Source organism: Orcinus orca, chromosome 11 (assembly GCF_937001465.1).
Source record: "Orcinus orca chromosome 11, mOrcOrc1.1, whole genome shotgun sequence".
In the NCBI taxonomy this organism is placed as follows: Eukaryota; Metazoa; Chordata; class Mammalia; order Artiodactyla; family Delphinidae; genus Orcinus; species Orcinus orca.
The window spans coordinates 78,517,164-78,540,856 of NC_064569.1; the positions used below are offsets into that span (position 1 = coordinate 78,517,164).

Consider the following 23,693-nt stretch of genomic DNA (forward strand, 5'->3'; position numbering starts at 1 on the left):
AATCTTCAGTTTTTCAACTGTGAGGAAACCATGGGAATCCATAACATTTTATGTGAATTAATAAAACCACAAAGTACATAAATTATGCTACTAAAATACTCTTTTGTTCAATATATTTCAAAACTTAAACTGCCTTTAAAATGAGACTAAAAGAGGTGCTTCCCTGGTGGCGCAGTGGTTGAGAGTCCGCCTGCCGATGCAGGGGACATGGGTTCGTGCCCCGGTCCGGGAAGATCCCACATGCCGTGGAGTGGCTGGGCCCGTGAGCCATGGCCGCTGAGCCTGCGCGTCCGCAGCCTGTGCTCTGCAACGGGAGAGGCCACAGCAGTGAGAGGCCCGCGTACCGGAAAAAAAAAAAAAAAGAGACTAAAAGATTCCTGTTTCAACATATTTAAAATATGGTCATATTAGTTCTTTCAGTAATTTGGCTACAAGTTACAAAAAAGTTTATAATGATTATAACTCTCTAGCCAGTATCAGATTTTCTCATGAGAAAATCACTTGTTTTGGGAGCTACCAACTTAAACTGCAGAAATTGGAATGTAAAATTTCATCATTTGACTGTAAAACATGTTAATCTTTTTCTCCATCTAGGTACCATTTACATTTACACCATTTGCAGAAAACTGATGATCATAGGTCACTCTTCTAAGGTATGGAATTTACCGACAAAATATCTTCCCCTGTAATTCCTGGCTTTCTTAAGACTTTTGTTAGCATTGCATACTAAACAAAGAAAATTTGTGAATTATATAACAAAATTTAGTGAATTTACATAGGTTTACTGTTTTTAGTTTTCCTTTAATATTATCATGTAAAAATGTAGACAATAAAGTATTAATGAGAAGAAAGAATTCTAAAATTGATAGGTATTTCTCCAGTACCCTTCAGTCTCTCAAATTAGTCATAACTTGTCAATACGTTACTGAACATCCATCTGATAACTATATCTCTGGGGAGGGTGGCCATCCATTCTAGCTTGCCCCAGACAGTCCTGTTTTATGCCTGTTGTCCTGGAGTAAGTATTAATAGTGCCTACTTTCACTTTTAAAAATGTGCTGGTTTGGGTGATAAACTATGGTTAGCCTGTTTATGTCTTGTTATGGAGCTTGGACTGCATTTTGCTTGAAGAGCTGGACTGTACTTATGGTCCAGACACTAGTTGGGTGAACAAACTCTTAAACTATGTCCCAGTTTTGAGCTGACTTTGTTTTACAGTAAGATTCTCACTGACCAGTACTTACTGCTTGGTTTCAGCTCGAGGAAGTGGCTGACACTTCTGTTGACTTCCTTACCATGTTGGTAGCACTTCTGTCTGCAGGAGACATATTTATTCCCTGTGTTCACTGTCCAGTCATTGGAATGTAGGCCAAGAAGGGAAAATATACTCTCCTTGAGACCATACTTGAGTTCTTTCTGGCATTTGCAACACTACTACTTTAGTCTTCTCAATTGCATGCAAAACCTTGCTCTGAATATTCTAACGCTCGGGACAGATATTTTTTCCTTATTTCCTCAAAACACAGCCAAGTATCTTAAAAGTTGACAATGCTTAAAAAATAGATAGAAGCAAAGATATTTGCATGCTTAATGGATAACATTAATTGGGTGTTCTCTCTCTGTTTTGTTCCTTGCATTTAAAAGCTCTATTACTGACAGTGACTTGAACAAACTCTCTGCCAGCTTTTTGAGTGTGACTTAAAATGAGGGGAGACTGTCCCATGTATAATGTAAATTTGGCCTACAGACTATTCCAATGATTCTCTATCCAGTTCCAGATGATTTCCTAAAAAGAATTTGCCATCTCCTGTTGCACTTGCTGTAGCAACAAATACTGCTCTGTGGAGCCATCATGGTTTGGTCTGCTTATAGCATTTGTCTGGCAGAACTTTGAAGGGCAGAGATGTCTGTGCCAACATTTAACTGTTAGTGTTTGTACTTGTTAATGCTGAGAGAATTTTAATTTAACATGATAGTCATCTTAAAATAATTTCTTATTTATACCCTTTGTAAGACATCTTCTTTCCCCCTCATATAACTTGAGTTTCTCTCTGACAAAATAAGGAAGGCCTGAAGGAGGATCGTTCTATGTCCCAATCTTGTGGGATGGGAGTGGGGGAGTGAGGAATGCAAGAATTTGGGGGTGGTGGGTGGCTGTACAGTTGGCACTTTCAGATCAGGGTGAAATTCTTTCAGTTTGTTCAGTATAATAAGTTTCAAGGAAATTAATTTTCACCCTGAAATTCACAGACCCTCAGCTGACGAGTTGATTCCTGAGCTGAGACTATAAATGGGCTCGATGGGTCCATTAAATGGGGACAAGCCCCTGGCAGTCCAGCCACGTCTGAATCCTCCTGATTCTGTAGCTACTTTAGAGTTCAAGTCTGTTATAGCAAAAGACAGAAGGAGAAACAGATGTGGAATCCTTAGGCTTTTCTTGATGTCACCCCAGAGCAATCTAAAGTCCTGTTCCTATAGGAGCTGGGAATTATGATTACCATTTGTTATTATTATTGAATCCCTACTCTGTGTTAGGTACTGTGCGAAGGGCTTTGCATACACAATAATGCCATGATAGTCTTATGAGGTGGATACCACCACCATCACTGTCCTTTGTCGAATGAATGCTTATCATCTCTATGGTATGCTTCTAAGCGCTTTCACATATTATCTCATTTAATCCTCACACCAGCACTTTGAGAAGGTGCCATCATTACCTTTATCTTACAGACGAGGAAGCTGAGGCTTAGAAAGGTTAATTCGCTCAAGGTCACACATCTAGTTAGAGAGGTAGTGGGAGGCCAGAGCCAATGCCACCCTGTACTGCCTCTCAACACCATTAGAATAAGGCGTGTCTGTTGGCATATCCCATGACCCACCGTATTTTGGTTCATCTCTGCAAATGGAGGAGTTGTGTGGGAGCTCCTGATATAATGTTGAAATATTTTCTGACATGACTGAAGGCATCCTGAAGACCAAGACTGGCCAGGGCTTTTCCCCGAATGGGAAGCACTTTTGTGCTGAGGCAGGTCACCAGCATAAGCTTAGCGAATGGAGGGAGGGCAGTTCTCTAAGCCTCTTTCCCTAAAGACATAAGACAGTTTGCTTTCCTTTATGGTAAAAGCTGTAGTTTCTTCTGAGGCATTTACAACTGTAGTATAGTACTCAGCAAACATTAAAGAATTCAGTAGAATCTATTTATTCTAAGAAAATGTTGATTTCTGTTTTCCCTATTTACCAAACTGAAATAGTTTGGTAAAGTGTGTGGCTTGAACGGTGGTTGTCAGATCAGTCCACATATGGTTACATAAACTTCAAGTCCAGACTTTGAAATGCTTCTCAGTGTTTTCCCTCAAAGGGTATGAGTTGATATAAATGACGCTGCAGTGCCATCCTGTGGCTCAGCTGATTAATTGTGTGTGTGTTTTTCCTACCTGACACCTGAACCATGCTTTTGCTAGGCTCCTATAATATGGTTTTTCAAAGTTGCTTTTTTTTTTTTTTTAATGAAGACAATAGTCCTCCTGAAATCGTCAAGTTTTTATTAATAGAAATAATTCAGGGGCAAGAAAAAATGCTACAAATTAAGAGGGTTTTTTTTTTTTGGAAATGGCATTTCATCTTTAAAACCTGAATGATGGTTTCTCAGAGCCCTAAGTGGAATGATGGCTTTTCTCCTTTTTGTCATAGTTTCCCTGTGTAGTGGGAAGAATCCTGCTGCACTTGGGAATCCAGAGACCTGAATTTCAGCCCCAGCTCTGTCACTTACAAGCAGTTTAGTCTCTTGGAGTCAGATTAGGTTACTTTTAAGGTCCCTTCTGGCACTAAAATCTGTGATTTAGGGTCTTTGATGCTAAGTCTGAGGCCAAACCCAAACATCATGTGAACAGCTGTTCACTGATGCTATTTTTTTTTTTTTTTTTTTTTACTGATGCTATTTTTACTTTGAAATGTGAAATTTCTAATACCAGGAATCCTGAGAGCTTTGGAAAGACGTGGATATAAAGGTGGGGAATTTATACATGGTTTAATTCCACCTCCCCCCAAATACAACAACCTGAATGTAAAAATCCACAATAAGATTTCTGTGCAGCAGATACGAGGAATTCAAGAGTTTTGATGACTGTTAATTCCATATCAGTTGTGTGGCAAAATCAGCAAACAATGACAGCAGCAGCAACGAAAACAGCCATAAAGCGACCCCAGGCCAACTTAGTAGAGATATAGTGTCCAGAACCAGGGAGGGGGAGTTTCCTTTCACTATGGTCTAGTTACAACTTTAAATGGACTTTGGCAACCTGGAGCAAAGCCGTGGAAGACCAACCATGATGGGAAAGGGAAGTGCAGTCCTGGGAGGTATAGAAGTGCTTGGGGATCTTTTTCCTGGAGAGAGAGCTGGGGGAGAGGGAAGGCTGCTTAGGTGCTTTCAGATTCTTGGAAGGCGGTGATTTGCAAGTTGAGGTTTGAGTGGTCTTGTGCTGTTCCAGAAGACATAACTAGGATGAATGCACCAGAGGTGTATCAAGGTTGATTGCATTTCAGATTACAGAAGTTCATGTTTAGAATTGTCTTCTTATGCCACGTGGCATATTCCTTGTTACTGGAGGTGGGAAGTCGTGGGCGGGGAAGGTGTGGGACATCAGGTGGTGGTGCTAGTGATGTTGGGGAGGGGATGAAATTAGATAGATTTTCAACCCTTTGATCCTGTGATTACCTGAAGTAGGTCCATGTTTAGAAACTTTTCAATGAAGTTCAGTCAGTCAGTCAGCAGAGATTTGTTGCATGTTTACTACATGCCAGATAAAATTCTGGGGGCTGGGGATACAGTGTGAACAAGACAGACAGGGCCCTTTCCTAAGGTGAACTTGCATTCTAGTGGGATGAGCTTACATTCCCAGCGGATAGCAAAGAATATTACAAGTCTGTGTCAAACCCCGCTTTGCTTCCAACAGCCCCCTTTCCTCTGGACTCAAAATTGACCAGACGGTGGAGAGTTCTGGCTTTTCAGGCTTCTTTTTTCTTTTAGATGTCCGCTGAGCTGCTTGCACACATGTTATACACATTGTCTTTGAGGGCTCCAAAGATGGTAATAGGGTCTGAATGTTACCAGTGTTTCATCTGTTTTTACTGTTAAATGCTTTGTCAATCTGATGGGTTTGCTTTATACCTGTGAAGCTCCTGGACCTTTTTGATGATTTGCCTTTTCACATTGGGTTTGACTACTACAGACTTATTTTTCCTTAATTATTTCCTCAGTTATTGAAGGCTGAATTTGTGATTGGAAGAGGAGCTTTTTTCTGTTGTCCAAATTTATTATCATTATTTTCTTGAGAATCTAGACGACTTGTTAACTCTCCCTTGGTTGTTTCTGCTGACTTTAGGGTTGTTCAGTGAATTCATTGAATAGCACTTGGGAATATCTGCTAGGTACCTGGCACTGCTCTAGGTGCTGGGGATATAATAACAAAAAAGGCACTGTTGTTTTTTTCAAAGAGATCAGAGTAAGGTTTTGGAATCACACACAGGAGCATATTAATGCAATTGGATGTGACATATATATGTGTATGTAAGAATCTACGTAAATTATATACAGTGTATAGATACACATGTATATACATACAGTGCAATTACAGGAGAGGCAGAATTGAAGCAAAGAGCATTTCTCTTTACGGATGTTAGCAGAGTCCTCTTCAGCAGCTAGTTCTCTTTCCCCTGCTCTCCCTCCCCCTTCTCCTCCTCCTCTTCCTCTGTCTTTCCCATGCTCCCCCTTCCTTCTTCTTTGTCTTCATTGTCATTAGCAAAGCTAACACTTAGTATGTGTTTACTGTGTTCTAAGCACTTAGCATGTATTAATGAAAACAATCCTATAAAACAGTTACTGGTATACCTGTTTTGCAGATGAAGAACCTGAGGCTCGTGGAGTTTAACTGTCCAAGTACCACTGCTAATAGTGGAGGTAGAGTTTCAGCTCAGTCTTATGGGGAAGGAGAGAACAGAGTGAGCAGAGATGCATATTTGGACCATTAAGATGTTTTGTGGAATGGAAAGTATTTTGGACCAGCTTTAAGCATACTATGCAAGGTCAAGAGTAATGGGGGTGGGGTGGGGGAAGGCAGGGACTAGGTTGTGCCCTATAAATGCCCTATAAAGGAAGCAACTGCACAGCACAGGGAGATCAGTTCGGTGCTTTGTGACCACCTAGAGGGGTGGGACAGGGAGGGTGGCAGGGAGACGCAAGAGGGAGGGGCTATGGGGATATATGTGTATGTATAGCTGATTCACTTTGTTATACAGCAGAAACTCACACAGCATTGTACAGCAGTTATACTCCAATAAAGATGTGAAAAAAAATGCCCTATAAAGGGTTTGAACTTTGTTATATAGACAATAGGGAACCATTGAATGTTTAAATCACAAGAGTGACACAACTCAATTTGCATTTTAGAAGGACAACTCTGGTGGATTAAGGAAGATGCTTAAGGAAGCGGGGTATTTAAGAAGATAAGGAGACAAGTGAGGAAGTATCCCAATAGTCCTGGGAGACTGCTTTGTTAAGGCTGATATTTTCCCATGGATAGAATTTAGAATTTGATATTCTGAGATACTTTGCTCATAGATTCTTATTTCCATCCCAGTAATAGTTCTAATAGCAATATGTGGAGCAGAGCCCAAATTTCTTCTAATATTCAATCAAGTGAAGGGCAATACGGTCCATTTACCGTTTGAAATTTTATTTTTTTTAAATTTTTATTGGAGTATAGTAGATTTACTATGTTGTGTTAGTTTCAGGTATACAGCAAAGTGAATAAGTTACACATATACATATATCCACTCTTTTTTTTTAGATTCTTTTCCCATATAGGCCATTACAGAGTATTGAGTAGGCTATACAGCAAGTTGTTATTAGTTATATATTTTATAAATAGTAGTGTGTATGTGTCAATCCCAATCTCCCATTTTATCCCTCCCCCCTTACCCACTGTTGACCATAATTTTTCTACATTCATGACTCGACTTCTGTTTTGTAAATAAGTTCATTTGTACCCCTTTTTTTAAAGGTTCCACAGATAAGCTGTATCATATGATATTTGTCTTTCTGTGTCTGACTTACTTCACTCAGTATGACAATCTCTAGGTCCATCCATGTTCCAGCAAATGGCATTATTTTGTTCTTTTTTATGGCTGACTAATATTCTGTTGTATATATATACCACATCTTTATCCATTCCTCTGTTGATGGACATTTAAGTTGCTTCCATGTCCTGGCTACCCTTTGAGGTTTTAGAATATTTTTTTTTGGCTGCGTTGGGTCTTTGTTGCTGCACGCAGGCTTTCTCTAGTTGTGGCAAGCGGGAGCTACTCTTTGTTGCGGTGCGCGGGCTTCTCATTTGTGGTGGTTTCTCTCTTGTTGCAGAGCATAGGTGCATAGGCTTCAGTAGTTGCAGCATGTGGGCTCAGTAGTTGTGGCTCGTGGGCTCTAGAGCGCAGGCTCAGTAGTTATGGCACATGGGCTTAGTTGCTCCGCAGCATGTGGGATCTTCCCAGACCAGGGATCAAACCTGTGTCCCCTGCATTGGGAGGCAGATTCTTAACCACTGCGCCACCAGGGAAGTCCCTAGAATATTTTCAAAGAAAGGAAAATATTGACGACGTTAACTGCAGAATACATTATCATCAAATAGTGTTTCCCAGTTTCAAATAGTGTTTTCCAGGGCTTTATGGGAAAAATATGTCCAAAAAGGATTATCACTGGGATTGTGGGGAAAAGTTCTTTAACTGTAGATAGAATAGCACAAGAGGCTCTTACATATATTCCAACGGATGGGCCAATAACAATGGTGACCCTTCCCCCAAATTTTGTTTCAGTTTGTACCTTCGGAATAATTACACTGGTAATAGGCATTATTTATGGACGGCTTACAATTGAGTCAAAATCATCCTAGTGTGTCATGTACATTATCTCCTTCCCATAATAGTACTGCAGTGATGTGCTAAAATATCCATTTTATAGATGAGAAAATTGAGGTCTGGAGAAGTAAAATGACAGAGATACTAGGTGTTAAAATTGGAACTGAAGCCCAGGTCTTTTTGCTTCTAATCCTGGACCGTTTCTGCTAAGTATCACAGGCCCCAGATTGTAAGCCTTTCCTGTTTTTCCCTACCCTGTTATGCCAGTTTATTTTCAGAATAATACATTGGTTTGAGACCAGCTAATAACAATTGCATTGTTGGAATTAGCTCCTGGACTACTGTTGACACTTGATAAATGTTAATAAAAATAAGCTGAGTTCATAGGATTTTAGGAGCTAAGAAGGAAGACATTCTAAAATGGTTAACTTGAGATTTTGAGTTCTTGAGATAATTCTTTTACTTTTAAATGCTTGTTTTTTTAATTGACTCATTATTTGTGGTATTTTTAGTTTAAGTAGTCAGCAACTTGGGCTCACCACTCATAATTTGATAACATTAAATGAAAATCGGCATTATTAGCTTAAAATGAAAAGACATTCTATTGTGCCCTTTTTCTGTCTCAGGCCTTGGAATATCTCCTGTGGGCCAGTGTATGTATGGAATCCTCGGTCCCACTTCTGTCCATCAGGTACTTGACGTGGAGAGCTACTCTTTACACCGCTGTCTGTCAATGCTACTATGACTGCCAGGCTGGTATTCACGGAGAGGTACGCTGCTTTTAACTCTGAGGATGCCAGTATTTAAAAATACAACATATTCAGCATTTTTTTCTTTAGATGAGCGGCAAGAAAACAAACAAGCAAACAAACAAAACCCAAAGAATTGCAGTGAAGCAAAGACAAAAGTCCCAGGCTTTATTTGCAGAAATTTGCTTGACTTCTCCATTCTGTTGGTCTCTTGCATCACTTCCTGTTTCCCCCTTTATTCTCTATTCAGTTCTACCGTCTTTACTCCTTTTCTGAATCAGATCTCTGATATCTTCCCTTCCTTATTGTATTCTTGTATGCAAGCTACTTTCTTTCCCTGTTTAGTTACTGTGTTCCATGCCACCTACCATCCATTTGTCTTGCTTTTCTCTGCTTCCTACCACCATTTATTTAGTATACTCTATTTCTTATTTTTCCTCTTTTCCTATGTATATTTTTGATTGAATATTTGAACTATAACTTAACTGGTTGGGGCTTCTGTTGGTCTATGCCACACCTCTGTGCAGATGAAAACAGGTACTCTCATTATGGTATGTGGTACTTGGCTTGTCAGTGGATGGGGTCTTGGTGAGAATTAGAAACAGGCACCTTTTCCTTTGGGCGAACCTGTCCCTGCACCAGTGTGCATAGCTTGGTGAGTACAGGGTGGGTTGGATTTCAGCAGGAGAACAGCTTAATACAGCCCTTGTGGGATACTTTTTCTAGCCTAGGATACATTCTAGAAACTGCTCGCCATACATGCGTAGTTTTAGTGTACTAGTGGTGGCATGTTTCTATAGCTATTAAATTTATCAGGGATTGAAATGTTTGCAGAGTTTTGACCATTTGATTCCTATTGGAATTTTTTCTTATTGGAAAATGTAACCCTTTATGTTACTATTGTGTTCTAGAAGCATCTTCATGAAAACTCATAAATTATAAATAAAGTACTTCAAAGAACTAGTAAAATAAATTGCATGAATTGAACTTGTTTTGCTGTTATTGCTAAAGAATTATAATAATGGTGAACTGATTAAATAAGCTAGCCTGCTTCCTTTCCTCATATATTAATAAATACTTCCTATATGTTGGGTACTGGAAATCCAAAAATGAATAAGACCCTTTAAGGACCTCACAATTTAGTGGACAGTGTGAACAATTGAATAGATAATACAGCTTGTTTTGGTAGAAAGGTTAGAATTTGAGAAGAGCACTGAGGAGGGGTGTGTGTGTGTGTGTGTGTGTGCGCGCGCGCGCGCGCGTGCGCTTGTGTGCGTACGTGTGTACAATGCCAGAGAAGTGATCGTCTATATGAAGCTGCTGTTTAGCCCAGAATTTGACTTTCCTTACTTTTTGAATTAATTCATAAAGTTAGTATATCCAACATTTTATTAACTTTAGATTTACAGAAATTAGTGGTGCTTCTCGGAAATGATTGACCGGATAGCTACCATGTTCTAAAGAATCAGCATCAGCATAGAGTTTAATTCACCAATTAAATCAAATGTCTGGGAGAATAAAACATACTGTCTTGATACATTTTTAATCACTATACTCTAACTTACTATGAATTAAATTTATTTTAATTGCATGTAGGCATTTGCTCGGCGTGCTTTGGCTAAAATTGATGAGTTAAGGCAACTGGAATTAATGAGTTCCTCACAATCACAGGAAGAATCCAGAGGATATTATAGAGAGGCCACGATAAAGGTATAAAAATTTCATGAAATAACAGAAATTTACTGTACTCTACAAATGATTAAGTACTTAATATTAGTAGTTGAGAAGTACATCCCACTGTTACTTCATATGTAATTCTTCTTTTTGAGGCAGATGGCAGTCATGATCTTCAAAAGGGGAGTATTTGAATCTAGAAGAAGAAACAAAAGCTTCTTTAGACCAAATATAAGAGCTAACCTAAGGGAAGCACAAACTGTAAGTCTCAGAATGTCTTCTCTGTTTTAGACTCTTTTTGCAGTGCGTTTGTGTTATACCTCTCTGTCTTTTAAGCCTAGACACTAAGTATTAAATCCTGGCCCCTAATCCCTGCACCAGTGGCAAATAGAAGAATGCCTTCCCAATTTGGACACGGCCTTGCTTCATCCCTTTCTCAAAGCTTTTGTACCTTCGCACAATCCCAGTTTTGTAACATGAAAGGCCAAGAAGCTGAAGAGCCTGGGAAAGGTTCAAATGCACAGGCTTCTGAGTGGTGCTGCAGAGGCCTTTTGACCACTTGGTGTCAGCTTCAAAGGCATTGAGGATGGAGAAGAGGTGGAGGCACCTTTTCTTATCAGCTTCTGGTTTCACCTTTGGGAGCGTTTAGGGTGTAGGTTATACTGGAGCAGCAAACAACCCCCATGTCTCAGTGGCTTAAAGCAATTTATTTCCCACTGGAGTCAAACATTATTATAGTTATCAGGAGCTCTGCTCATGACCGATGCTCAGGGCCAGGTTGAGGAGCAGTCCTCATTTGGAAAATTGCCGGGTCGTTCTGCCAGAGGGCACCTAAGAGAGCTCTGGAGGACCTCACACAGGCAGTGATGCTCAGCATGGAAGTGACAGCAGCCTCCTTTCTAACATATTCAGAACTCCTCACATGGCCCCTCTTGGCCACAGGTGTGTTTGGCCAACAGCACTAAGGGCTCCCAGGGAGAGGAGTGGGACATAGATATGCCTGTGGGATCCTCTGCCCTTTCTCCCTTCTGCCTTTCTCCTTCTCCCACTGTCTTCTCCCTGGCCATTCTGAATCTCAGTGTTCCTTAAGTCCCAGCTCTGTATTTCTTTGAAGTGTTCCCTGATCATTCTAGACAGTTGTAAACTCTCTTGTGAGCTTCTTTGGGACTGAAAATGAAAGTGAGGGGGAAGAAGATGAGCACTTTCTGACAGAAGAGTAGTAGAATCTCAGAACCTGGAAGGAATTTTAGAAATCATTTGGTTCAGTCCTTTTCTATTACAGACGGGGAAAATAAAGCCCAGAGTATTTAAGCCAGCTGCTGGCGGCACCGGAACCAGAACCCAGGTCTCTAGCTCAGTGTATTCTAACTACTCCAGTGACTGCCATTCTCTTTCCTCATTTCTTCTTATAATATTTGAGAGGAATTCTTTTTTTTTTTTTTTTTTTTTTTGCGGTACGCGGGCCTCTCACTGTTGTGGCCTTTCCCGTTGCGGAGCACAGGCTCCGGACGCGCAGGCTCAGCGGCCATGGCTCACGGGCCCAGCCGCTCCACGGCATGTGGGATCTTCCCGGACCGGGGCACGAACCCGTGTCCCCTGCATCGGCAGGCGGACTCTCAACCACTGTGCCACCAGGGAAGCCCTTTTTTTTTTCTTTTTTCTTTTAAATAAATCATATTTAAATACAAATATTTGGACATGGTAGCTTTCTATTGCTACTTAGTGTCTCTGAGATAAATTGAGTACTGATCCCAGGCATGTAGTTCGTACCTCCTTTCAAATCATATCCCTTACTGACCAGTGGTATGTAATTGGTGGGGGTGGTAGCTTGCCAAATTATAGACAATTCCTTGGATGAGCTGTTGAATAGCCTGCATCTGGTATTGTTAAGTAGTAATGCTATAGTGTTCGTTAGAGAGCAGGAGGCATATTTTGCAGAATGTTCTGCTTTAAATTTATGAAATCGTTTTACTGTTTCTACAAACGAAAGTATTTCAGTGTGCGTTAAATCTATTTTACAGAAAATTTCTGAGTTCATAGGACAGTTGTTAACTCACAGTGAATCATTTTGACTTTCAAAGGATTGTTTTATAAGACTGCTAATTCAGACTTCTAGTGATTGACCATTTAGTGATTCATTCAATACATATTTTTAAAGTACCTGCTCTGTGAACAAGATTCGTAGAGGTTACCTTCTAGTGGAAAAATTACATAATAAATAAGTAACTTATAGCTTGTGATAAGAATTAAGAAGGAAATAACGGTGGTGATTAAATGAGTTACATGTAAAGCCCTTAGAATGTTCCTGGCACATGGTGGGTCCTCAGTTGTATGAGCTATTACTATTTATTTTTCATTCATTCATTCAGTAGCCATGTATCGAAGGCCTACTGTGGTTCAAGAGTGGTGGCACATGGAAAAGATGAAGTCGAAGTTCTTTCTTTCTTTCTTTGTTTCTTTCTTTCTTTCATTTATTTATTTTTTGGCTGTGTTGGGTCTTCATTGCTGCACGCAGGCTTTCTCTAGCTGTGGCGAGCAGGGACTACTCTTCATTGCAGTGCGCGGACTTCTCACTGCAGTGGCTTCTCTTGTTGCGGAGCTCGGGCTCCAGGCGCGCGGGCCTCAGTAGCCGTGGCGCACGGGCTCAGTAGTTGTGGTTCGTGGGCTCCAGAGTGCAGGCTCAGTAGTTGTGGCGCACGGGCTTAGCTGCTCTGCAGCATGTGGGATCTTCCCGGACCAGGGCTCAAACCCGTGTCCCCTGCGTTGGCAGGCAGGTTCCTAACCACTGCGCCGCCAGGGAAGCCCTGAAGTTCTTTTTTGAATGGCTTTGGAATAACAAGCGGGATTTGATTAGACAGGGAGAAGGGGGGAAAACATTCTAAGTAAAGGACAAGAGCATGAACATAGCTTGGAAGCAAAAGTAAGCAATGACTTTTGGTGGACAGTGAGACAGTGAGAAACTGAGCTTGAATGGAGTGGATGTATTATGTTGGGGAATTAACATAATACATCTTATGGCACCGATGTCATGGAAGCCATGGTGTTTAGGGTTGGAACTGACTGCATGGGTTATATCATTCAGCTTCTCATCCATCTTGACAATTTAAAAGATGGTTTAGTATACCCTATGCAGTACATGTACCAGGATTTGTCTAATATTTTTTATTACTAGTAATTTAGTTGTTTTCCCATTCTTTGCTGTTATAAATATTGCTGTAATCAACATCTTCAGGTATATTATTTTTTCTTTCTTTTATTTCCTGTGGGTAAAATTCAAGGTATAGAATTTGAATAATGTTAGACAAACATTTTTATTTCTCTTGATATATATTGCCAAATCGATTTCCGAAACAAGTACTCCAAGGTGACAGTCCACATGTACCAATTCCACCACAAGCTATTATCATTTTGATATTATTATTTCTTAATTTAAAAAATAATTCAGTTTTCATAAAGTGGCTTGTTTTAACTATTATTTTGATCCAACTTTCCCTTATATTTGTGTTTACTCTTTATATTTTCTTTTCAGGTGAATTATCTTTTACAGCTTTGACCATTTATCTACTAGAGATTTTAATTTTTAAAATGTATTTGAGTAGGCTCATTTCTTTTTTCATTATGCCTACAGTTTTTTTTGAATTTTATTTTTTTATACAGCAGGTTCTTATTAGGTATCTGTTTTATACATATTAGTGTATGTATGTCAATCCCAATCTCCCAATTCATCCCACCACCAGGCTTATTGTTTTTATAGAGATTAATATTTTGCTTGTCATGCTTGACAATCCAGTGTTGTTTTTTTTTTTTTGCGGTACGCGGGCCTGTCACTGTTGTGGCCTTTCCTGTTGCGGAGCACAGGCTCCAGACGCGCAGGCTCAGCGGCCGTGGCTCATGGGTCCAGCTGCTCCGCGGCATGTGGGATCCTCTCGGACCGGGGCACAAACACATGTCCCCTGCATCGGCAGACGGACTCTCAACCACTGCGCCACCAGGGAAGCCCCAATCCAGTGTTTTTTTAATTGTGTTTCCTTTAAATATTTTTTTGTAGGTCTTTTAAATATTTATATTTTAAAATCTTTTGCTTGTTATTCATCTATAGCTATGATAAATCTATAGCTCTAGTTCACTTTTTGCTAGTTTTTCTAGGATATTTTAAAAAACAATTTCACTGTAATTTATTTACGTTTTACCATTTCATTTTGAATACTTCTACTTATTAGAAAGTTTATTATGCTGTTTAAATATAATTTTTTAAAGCTCTGTTTTAACCCATAGCAAACATCTTAGAAGAAACCCTGACGTCTGTTTGTAAAGCAAGAGAGGGCAGGGCATGAAGCTTAAGCTTTACTGAGGTTTTTAGCATGTCAGTTAACCTAAGGGTTGAAAGCACATGGAAGCTAATAAGCAGGGAAGTTTTTGTTTGGGGAAAAATAGTCCAAAGCAGCTTTATCCCTGCTTTTGCTTTTCCGTCTTTCTGACTTTGCCCCAGGAAGAGGAATGAAGCAAGGAAATTGTGGGAAATATGGATATCCTCTAACTGGACATGGATTCTAGAAAAGCCAGCTAGAGCTACCTTTCTTGTTTCCTGGTAATCTAAGTACAGAGAACAGGTCATTTGTCAGAGAGAAGACTAAAGTGTGGAGGCAGGCCATCTGCTTGGGGTGAAATCATTCTGGGCCGACACAAAGCACAGTGGCTAGGGATTTGCACGCGGCTCTAACTGGCTCTGGCTTACTTGTATACAGCTGGTCAACTCTTTTTTAGAGTTAGCTACCATAAGACCTGTTATTTATACTATAAAATAGTGTTTCAAATTTGGGTTTGGGCACCTTCTGCACTAGAATTACCTCCAGTGTTTACTAAAAATGTCCCACCCAGACTCACTGAATCTCTGGAGATTTGGTCTGTGAATCTAAAAAGAGCTCCTGAGAGATTTTGAGGCAACCAAAGTTTGAGTATCAGTTCCTAAAGGCTGTCATGGAGGTACTTACAAACCATATAGAGACTGATGCTGCCATTTATTAATAAACAGCCTTTTTAGGCTGCTCTGGAAACACAAACATATAAAGAGATGGCAACGTTTTTGATGTAATGGCAGCATGACATAAATAAACTTTAATAAAGTCTGGAGTGACACCTCAAAAAATGAAAACCATAAAAGCAGCCATCTCTCATCCACAGACCAACCACTCTCTCTTCTAGCGTTAATGAAGCTCACCTTACTTGTCTTCGCCTTATACTATCAAACATCGCGGAACTTTAAAAAAGGGAGCTGTATTTTTTTTTTTTAATTCCAGTTGCCGTGGCCACGTACTGTCACAGAACAGTTGTTGGATGAGATGTTTGATAGCACTGCATCCCGGTTTCTGGCTGTCTTGGAGGCTCTCTCTGACTCAAATCGGCGAACACTACAAACTGGACCTGTTGTTACAGATGAAGTAGAAGTTCGTGATGTTGTCTCAGAACTGTTTATAGCAGGAAAAGAACTTTTAATAAGTAAGTATGTTGTTAAAATAATATTTTATGGTAGAACATGAATAACAAAAATTTTAGCACGGTAGTCCATACCTAAGAAACTGATACCGATTTTTATTGATCTTGAATTCAGCAACCTTGCTAGACTCAATGGATAATTCAGATAATGTATTAGTAGATTTTCTTTTGGATTTTTTATGTATACAATCATATGATCTGTAAATAATGACAATTATGTTTCTTTCCAATTCTTAACCTTTTAATTTCTTCTTTCTTGCATTTCTTGACTTACTTTGCACTGGATAGGCTCTCCAGTAAAACATGGGATGGAAGTGGTGATAGCAGATATCCTTGTCTCATTTATGATCTCAGATGGAAAGCTTTCAGTATTTTATCATTAATTTTGATATTTGCTGAAGGATATTTTTAGACACCCTGTTTGAGATTAATGAAGTTTCTTTTATTCTTGGTTTAATGAGAGTTTTGTATGTTTTTAATCCTGAATATTTGTTGAATTTTATCAAAACCTTTTTTATGGGTTTATTGAGATTTATTGAGTTAATCGAATGGATTTGTCTTTTATTTCTATTAATGTGGTACATTACATTGATTGCTTATCTAATTTTTAATTACTCCATATTGTTGGAATAAACTTAATCTGGCAGTGAGGATTATCCTTCTGATATATTGCTTGGTTTTCTTGCTAGTGTTTAATATTTCTGCTTCTCTGTTCATGAGAGAGATTTCCTTTCTTATAATATCCTTTTTGGGTTTTGCTCTCAAGGTCATGTTGGCCTCATAATAAGAGTTGAGAGTTCTGCCCTCTTTTTCTATTATCTGGAGGAGTTTGTGTCAGGTTTGTGTTATTTCTTCTCAAATGTTTGAATTTGCTGGTGAAGGCATTTGGGCCTGGAATTCTCTTTGTGGAAATGTTTTTAACTATGGATTACATTTCTTCCATAGATATAAAATGATTTAGAATTTCTTTTCATTTTAAAAAAATCTTCTGTTTGGTAAATAGTACTTTGATTTTATCTATATCTTAAAATTTTCATAAAATTGTTTGTAACATCATCATGATTATCTAAGTGAGCTTAGGATGTGCGTGTGTGTGTGTGCACCCATCTGAGGGCAAGGAGCCTCTGTGCCGCAGTTTGGGCTCATCTTTTCCTCACAAGGAAGGTACGAGATCTCAGAGGAGAATTCTCTTGACTTCCTTCACCCACACCTGAAAATTTACCTTCATCCACTGTCTGTCATTAAAGTGGAAGGAATGTTCCTTCTCCTCCTCTTTAGGTCTTTGGGCCTAATCTCTGCAGACTGCCCTTCATCCCTATCCAGCTTCCTCCCCTGTATTTCTTCCTCTTGTTAGAGTCAGATTTATTGAAGGAGTTGTCTGTTTTCACTGTCCCAAATTCTTTCCTTCCTGCTTGTACTTGGCGGTCTTCTGTCATGGACAGAGAGTGTCAGGGATAACCTCCTTATTGTTCAATTTGAAAGTCAGTGTTTTTCTTCCCTTTGCTCTCTGTAGTATTTGTTGCTGTTGACTACTCCTTTCTCTTTAAACGCTCTCCCTTGCAGCCTTTGCTCCCGCGGCCCTTCTCTTACTTGTTGGGGTTCCTTGCTGCTCTGTCCTAGGCAGCCGTCTGTTGCCCATTTACTGTGGATATGTAATGATGACTCTAAAGCTATACCCCTATTTGAGATCTCTTTTCCGAGCTCCCAGTCTGTAATCTCTAGCTGTCTGTTTCACTAGTCAACTCTTGCTAATCCTCTCTTTTTGAGATTCCATGTTCCTCCCTCTGGGGTGGCCTTCCCTGACCGACCTCCTACTCCAAACCTCTGTCCGATGCCTTTCTTTCTTGTCCACACAGCGCCAAGATATTTACCCTCTAAGATTCCTTGTTGCCCCCACCTGCGTGCGAGCTCTGTGAAGGTAGGGGTTGTGTTTGCGTCTTTTCCGTTGTTTACCTAGCCTGGCAGTGTCTGACATTTAATACTTAGTAAATATTTCTTTGCACAAATGACATCCAAACCCCTCTCTTTCTTTTTCTAGTGTCAAATACCAGTGCAGATGGCATGCTTGATTTTCCAAAGTCTTCTCTTTTGGAACTTATTATAAGAAGGAAAAATGTTATTTCTGTGGATGCTGCTGTAAAATTTATAAAACTAGCTTTTACTTATGAGGAGTGGAGTTTATTTGAATCTGCAGCTGGGCAGCTTATTGATTTTCTCCAGGTAATATACGCAAAATAGTTACTTTGTTTTTATTTTATTAACATGACACTGAAGTAATTAATTGTGGGATATACTTTTCTTAGAGGCAGGATGATCCAGAGTCAAAGAAAGCAGAGAAAGATTTAATTCTTCTTCTTGCAATAGAACCTTTAATCAACGTAAAGAGAAACAAAGGTTTGATCTTTCCCCTCGAAAACTACAAAGGAAGTCAAGTTAACGGTAAAAAAATTGCTCTTCATGGTGAGTATTTATTTGCATTTTTGAAAAACTAAGATGACTTTATATGCTCTCTACAGGTGAGGTGAGAGAAAGAATGTTCAAGGCAGAGGGAGCAGGAAGTGTAAAGGCCCTGAGTGAGAGTGTGCTTGATTGTTGAAAGAATGGCAAGGAGGCATGTATGGTTGGAGTGCACTAGTGGTGGTGCTGGCATTTGAGAATGCGGTAGGAGGTGAGCTCAGGGAAATAGCTGGGTGCCTGGTCTGGCAGGTTCCTAGGCCTTGTAAAGATGCTGGATTTTATTTTGAGTCATGGTTTTGAGCAGAAGAATGAGGCTCTACTTAGCTGCTACCTTATCAGTGAGAGGCCAGCAGGGCAGCAAATCAAATCTATCAGTTCACTTTGGTAAGGGAAGGTTTGGGGGTCTCCTCTCTGTTTCCAGCATGCAGAGTTTTCCATTCTAAAACTTTTTACGTCTTAAAAGTCATTGTGTATATAATTGAAAATCTGCAGCCTCTGGTTTTTAGAGAATTATTTAATCCTATACTTTTACGTTTTATCATATTCTTAGCATTGAATGGCTGCTAAATTGTGGTAAATAATTTGTACCAAGTAACGATGCTTTTTTTTTTTTCTAATGGTTTCTGAATAGATACCTTTGTTATTTTTATTTCAACTGCTCTATATGTTTTAATATTATAAACCTTCTCAATTCCATTATGGACATAGTTGGCATACAGATTGCAGATTAATGAAAATATTAATAGTCCATTTTAACTGAATTAGAGCCTACTTAGATTAGTTTTCATACAGAAGCATTTAAAGTGTCTTAATGATATACTATTTGCCCAGATATCATTTATGTCACTTTTGTAGAATTTCTGTGTTTCTATGCCTTTTCTATTTGAAATTTTGTGACGAAATTTTTTGTTTCATTTTCCTGTATTTTATAAATTGAGATACTTCTGTGAAGACTTGTGGATATTCAGAAGACATTTTCCATTTGGCGGCAACCTTGTATTCCTGTGTCTGTGGCTCTCCACAGGTGAAAAAGCTATTTTGGATAATTTGTAATAGTGTCAAAGGAGGCTCTTTTACTTAATTTAAAGCCAGATTTAAAAATCACAGGAATTTCACCTTGCTGAAATTCTGTATTGTTTAATCATTAGAAGAAGAGATCAATTTATACCCTGACTTGTAATTTTAAATTTGTTTTTATTATTGTCATCATTTTGGGTGTCAGTCTCTTCCTTCTTGGGAAATTCCAAGGCTAGCTATATTTCTTTTTTTTTTTTTGCCAGATTTATTCTTAAACTTAAGACTCGTTCTAACATCTATTTTCTCTAACATATGATTTTCTTATTTTTCTCTTGTATATATGTATAGTTTTTCTTCTTCTTGTATTTTTTTAAACATCTTTATTGGAGTATAATTGCTTTACAATGGTGTGTTAGTTTCTGCTGTATAACAAAGTGAATCAGCTATATGTATACCTACATCCCCATATCTCCTCCCTCTTGCTTCTCTCTCCCACCCTCCCTATCCCACCCCTCTAGGTGGACACAAAGCACTGAGGAGGTTAGCTATATTTCTAATGATGAAGGAAATGAGGCAGTGGTTTTAGTGAGAGTTAATATTCTTAAAACACTGCTTTCCAGTCCCTGAGTACAAAGCCTGGTTATTATTTGGAGTCACTTAGCACACAATGGCCAGTATTTAGAAATGATGATTTGTGGGTATGGATATTTAAGCAAAACTAGTATAGTACTGGTTTTAAACTGAATTCCAGGGACCGCCCCCGCCCCCCCCCCCGCCCCGAGCTTCTCTGAGGCTCCTCAGGAGCCAGCTTTAGGCCGTAACACCCTAAGCTGTTCCTATTAGTTTTTGAGATTCTGAGGGAATTTCCTTTGAAAATTTGGTTTTACTGCTATAAAAAAATGTTTGAAAACCACAATTATAGAGCACTATATTAACTATTGTTCAGGTAAGTGAAACACAGTAAGGGACTCGAGAAGTTCCACTCTTAGAATATTTTCTATTCCTTCATTTATTAGTTTGTTATAACCTGTGACAGGTGTTTAATTTTTGAAAGAAAGGTATTTGATAGCAAATATACTTATTATCGTGGGCAAACCAAACCAAAAAATTCCAATCAAGGCTGAAAAGTGCATGAAATTTTCATCTTTCTGCTTTTTAAAAAACCATGTATATCTTAGTTCAGTTCAATTCAGTAAACATTTTTTGAGCTCTGTTATGTTTCCAAGCACTGTACTATGGTCCTGCATATGCGAAATAAGTCTTAGAGCTGCCCCAAAGGAGCTCGAGGTTTGATATATTTTAATCATAAACTCATTATCTTTCTAGTTCATATACAGTGAATAACTTTATTTTCCTTTTGGAAAGAGCCAAAGTAACTGAACTGAGAGGAGATATACTTGATTTGGGTCATCTGTTGATATCCAGTGTGATGTTCAGTTTAGTTCCTTCATGTCTCTCTTTTCTTTTTGTCCATAACCTTTCCCAGCTCCCCATTCCCTTTCCCCTTATTAGTTTCTCCACCTCTCCATTCTTTATTATTATTTATTTATTTTTGGCTGCGTTGGGTCTTTGTTGCCGCACACGGGCTTTCTCTAGTTGCGGCGAGTGGGGACTACTCTTCATTGCGGTGCGCGGGCTTCTTATTGCTGTTGCTTCTCGTTGTGGAGCACAGGCTCTAGGCGTGCAGGCTTCTGTAGTTGTGGCACGCGGGCTCAGTAGCTGTGGCTCATGGGCTCTAGAGCTCAGGCTCAGTAGTTGTGGTGCACGGGCTTAGTTGCGCCACGGTATGTGGGATCTTCTTGGACCAGGGATTGAATCGTGTCCCCTGCCTTGGCAGGCGGATTCTTAACCACTGCGCCACCAGGGAAGTCCCTTCTTTATTATTTTAATACCGAAATTTTAAAAAGAAAGAAGTATATACACACTTCAAATCTGGATGAAACTGGTAGGTTTACATAACTTGCCTAAAAGTATTTGGAACTGTTCTTTTTAGAGAGGTCAAGTAGCCTAGAGCAGTTAAGAGTGAGGTCTCTAGAGCTAGACTTCTTGGGTTTGAATCCTGGCTCTGCTACTTTCTTTCATTTTATCTTATGAAAAACCACTTCATCTTGTTGTGCTTCAGTTTGCTCATCTGTAAAGTGGGGATGATAGTAATAGTACTCACTTCATAGGTTGTTATGAGGATTAAATGAGCTGGTATATGTCTTAGTCTATTTGAGCTTCTATAACAAAGATACCCTAGACTGGTTGGCTTACACAACAAACATTTATTTCTCACAGTTCTGGAGGCTGAGAAATCAAGGCGTCATCTGCCTCCTGGTTCATAGATGGCTGTCTTCTTGCTGTGTCTTCACTTGGCAGAAAGGAGTCTCTCACTCTCTTTCTGGGGTCCCTTTTATAAGGGCACTATTCTCATTCATGAGGGCCCCACCCTCATACCAGTTGCCTCCTAAAGACACCTCCTAATACCATTGCTTTGGGAGTTAGGAATTCAACATAAGAAATTTGAGTTGACACAAACATTCAGTTCACTGCAATAAGTATAAAGCTCTGAGAATGTTGCCTGGCACACATTAAATGTTGTTTACCTATATCTCTATATCTTACTGTTCTTATCAATTTACTTTACCACTTTTGTTTTCAGAATGCTCAGCCTGATAAAGAAATCGTTGTGGACATGATAATGTTCCTATGGCAGAAGTGCAAAGTAGGAATTCAGCGGGTCAATGTGTCTGGAAATGACTATGCAAAATTCACCCAGAAAATCAGTACTAATAAAGTATTCCTTTTTGTTTCTCTTCATATGCTTTTTGTTATTGCTAATTTAATTTGTGATGCACATTTCAAACCTAAATTTTCCCTATTTACCCACCCTCATAATTATCAATACTATTCTTTAAATGTAGTGGTGAGTGAGCCTTTCCTTTAAGTGTATTCCCTGCACTTCTGCCTCAGTTTAATTTTGGGAAGCAGGGAGGTGTTTCAGGTTTTTCAGGGAGGAGTAAATACAGTATGTTTAAGGTTATATGAACTTGGATATATTCATTAAGAAGGTTAATAATAGAAAATACAAGTAAGGCATTTCAGTTTTTTTGGTAATAATATCAATAGTATATTTTTGAGCTCTCTCCTTTGGAAAGGAGAAAGTAGAACAGGTGAATATTATAACCTGAAAACTTAGGAGAGAATATTTTAACAGTAACACAGTCTTCTATGATTCTGAGGCCTCCTAAGATTCGCTACATAAGGTTGCATGGGCATGATTTTATCATATAGTTTAATAAACTAATGATGTGGGTGCATAAATGTTGTTTTCTCATTTTAGCTCCCAAACTGTGATGGCTAATTTTATGTGCTAAGCTTTGGGGTTATAGACATGAAAGACAGCTTCCAAGGCACCCAGCATGGAACTTGAAACATCTGCTTCCCCCTCACTATTTTGGATGCCTTTGATAGTGATCTTAACCACTGCTTTTTGAAGGGAGAATGAGAATTTTGAAGATACAGATAATCTTCACTGATATCTATATATCTATATATCTATATATAAACCATATGATAAATTTTCCATTATGGCTATAGATATGCAGACTATAAGCTTAAGTAAATCTTCTTTGTGAATTTATATCAACAGATAGATCATTAAATATCATCTTATTAGGATTATTGATCTTTATATTACTTATAATTAAGATCAGCTAATAAGGAGTACCTGTATAGCATTCCATATGATTAGAAGATGGTGATTTCAAGGAAGTACTAAGTTTTACAAAATGTGACTCTTTCTACAATGTAGTTACTTTCAATTGATTATACTGTGTATTTTCTCTTTTTAGTGGGTTTATCTTCTGTGGCAGATAAATGAAATAATTCACTGCTATAAAATGGAAGACATTGATGTGGTGGTGGTGGCAGAGGTCGCATTACGATTAAGTGAAATATTGGAGTCTTTAGGAAACCCCAGAAGAAAATTTAAAAAATTTCTAGGTAAAATATTGAATGAAAAAATATGAGGTCATTAATATATATATACATATGAACATATAAGTATAAATCGTACTACTGGTTAACATCTGTTTATGGAAACTAGGCATTTCAGTATTGTGCTTCAGTGATGATGTATAATCAAAGATAGAAATGATATAGGTTTGACCAAGTTGATGTTAAAAAAAGATCATATGCTCTGTGGTTCAGTGGCAGATGAAACTCTTTGTGTCTTGTCTTCACTCAGATGTTTCCCTTCTCCGTTCCTCATGCCCACCTACCCCTGTCTCTCTCCCTCCCCCATTCTTCCTCTTTTCTTGTCTCTCCTCCCTTTTATCCTACTCCCTCCCCTTCCATTTCCCACTAGAGTGATGCTTCATGAAGGAAGAGAGCGTGTTCAGGTCACCGTTT

At 39.0% G+C, this 23,693-nt stretch overlaps 1 protein-coding gene across 1 annotated transcript in view; it reads left to right on the plus strand.

Annotated features, from left to right (window-relative positions):
• Window positions 1-23,693, plus strand: part of CFAP54 (cilia and flagella associated protein 54) — a 306,933-nt gene that overhangs the window by 26,646 nt on the left and 256,594 nt on the right. The window contains exons 5-14 of the mRNA XM_033427688.2: window positions 595-653; window positions 8,535-8,678; window positions 10,254-10,367; window positions 10,491-10,592; window positions 15,629-15,827; window positions 17,863-18,044; window positions 18,128-18,284; window positions 19,220-19,305; window positions 21,943-22,077; window positions 23,135-23,285. Coding sequence (XP_033283579.2) covers window positions 595-653; window positions 8,535-8,678; window positions 10,254-10,367; window positions 10,491-10,592; window positions 15,629-15,827; window positions 17,863-18,044; window positions 18,128-18,284; window positions 19,220-19,305; window positions 21,943-22,077; window positions 23,135-23,285 — 1,329 coding nt within the window. The remainder of the gene's footprint in view (window positions 1-594; window positions 654-8,534; window positions 8,679-10,253; window positions 10,368-10,490; window positions 10,593-15,628; window positions 15,828-17,862; window positions 18,045-18,127; window positions 18,285-19,219; window positions 19,306-21,942; window positions 22,078-23,134; window positions 23,286-23,693) is intronic.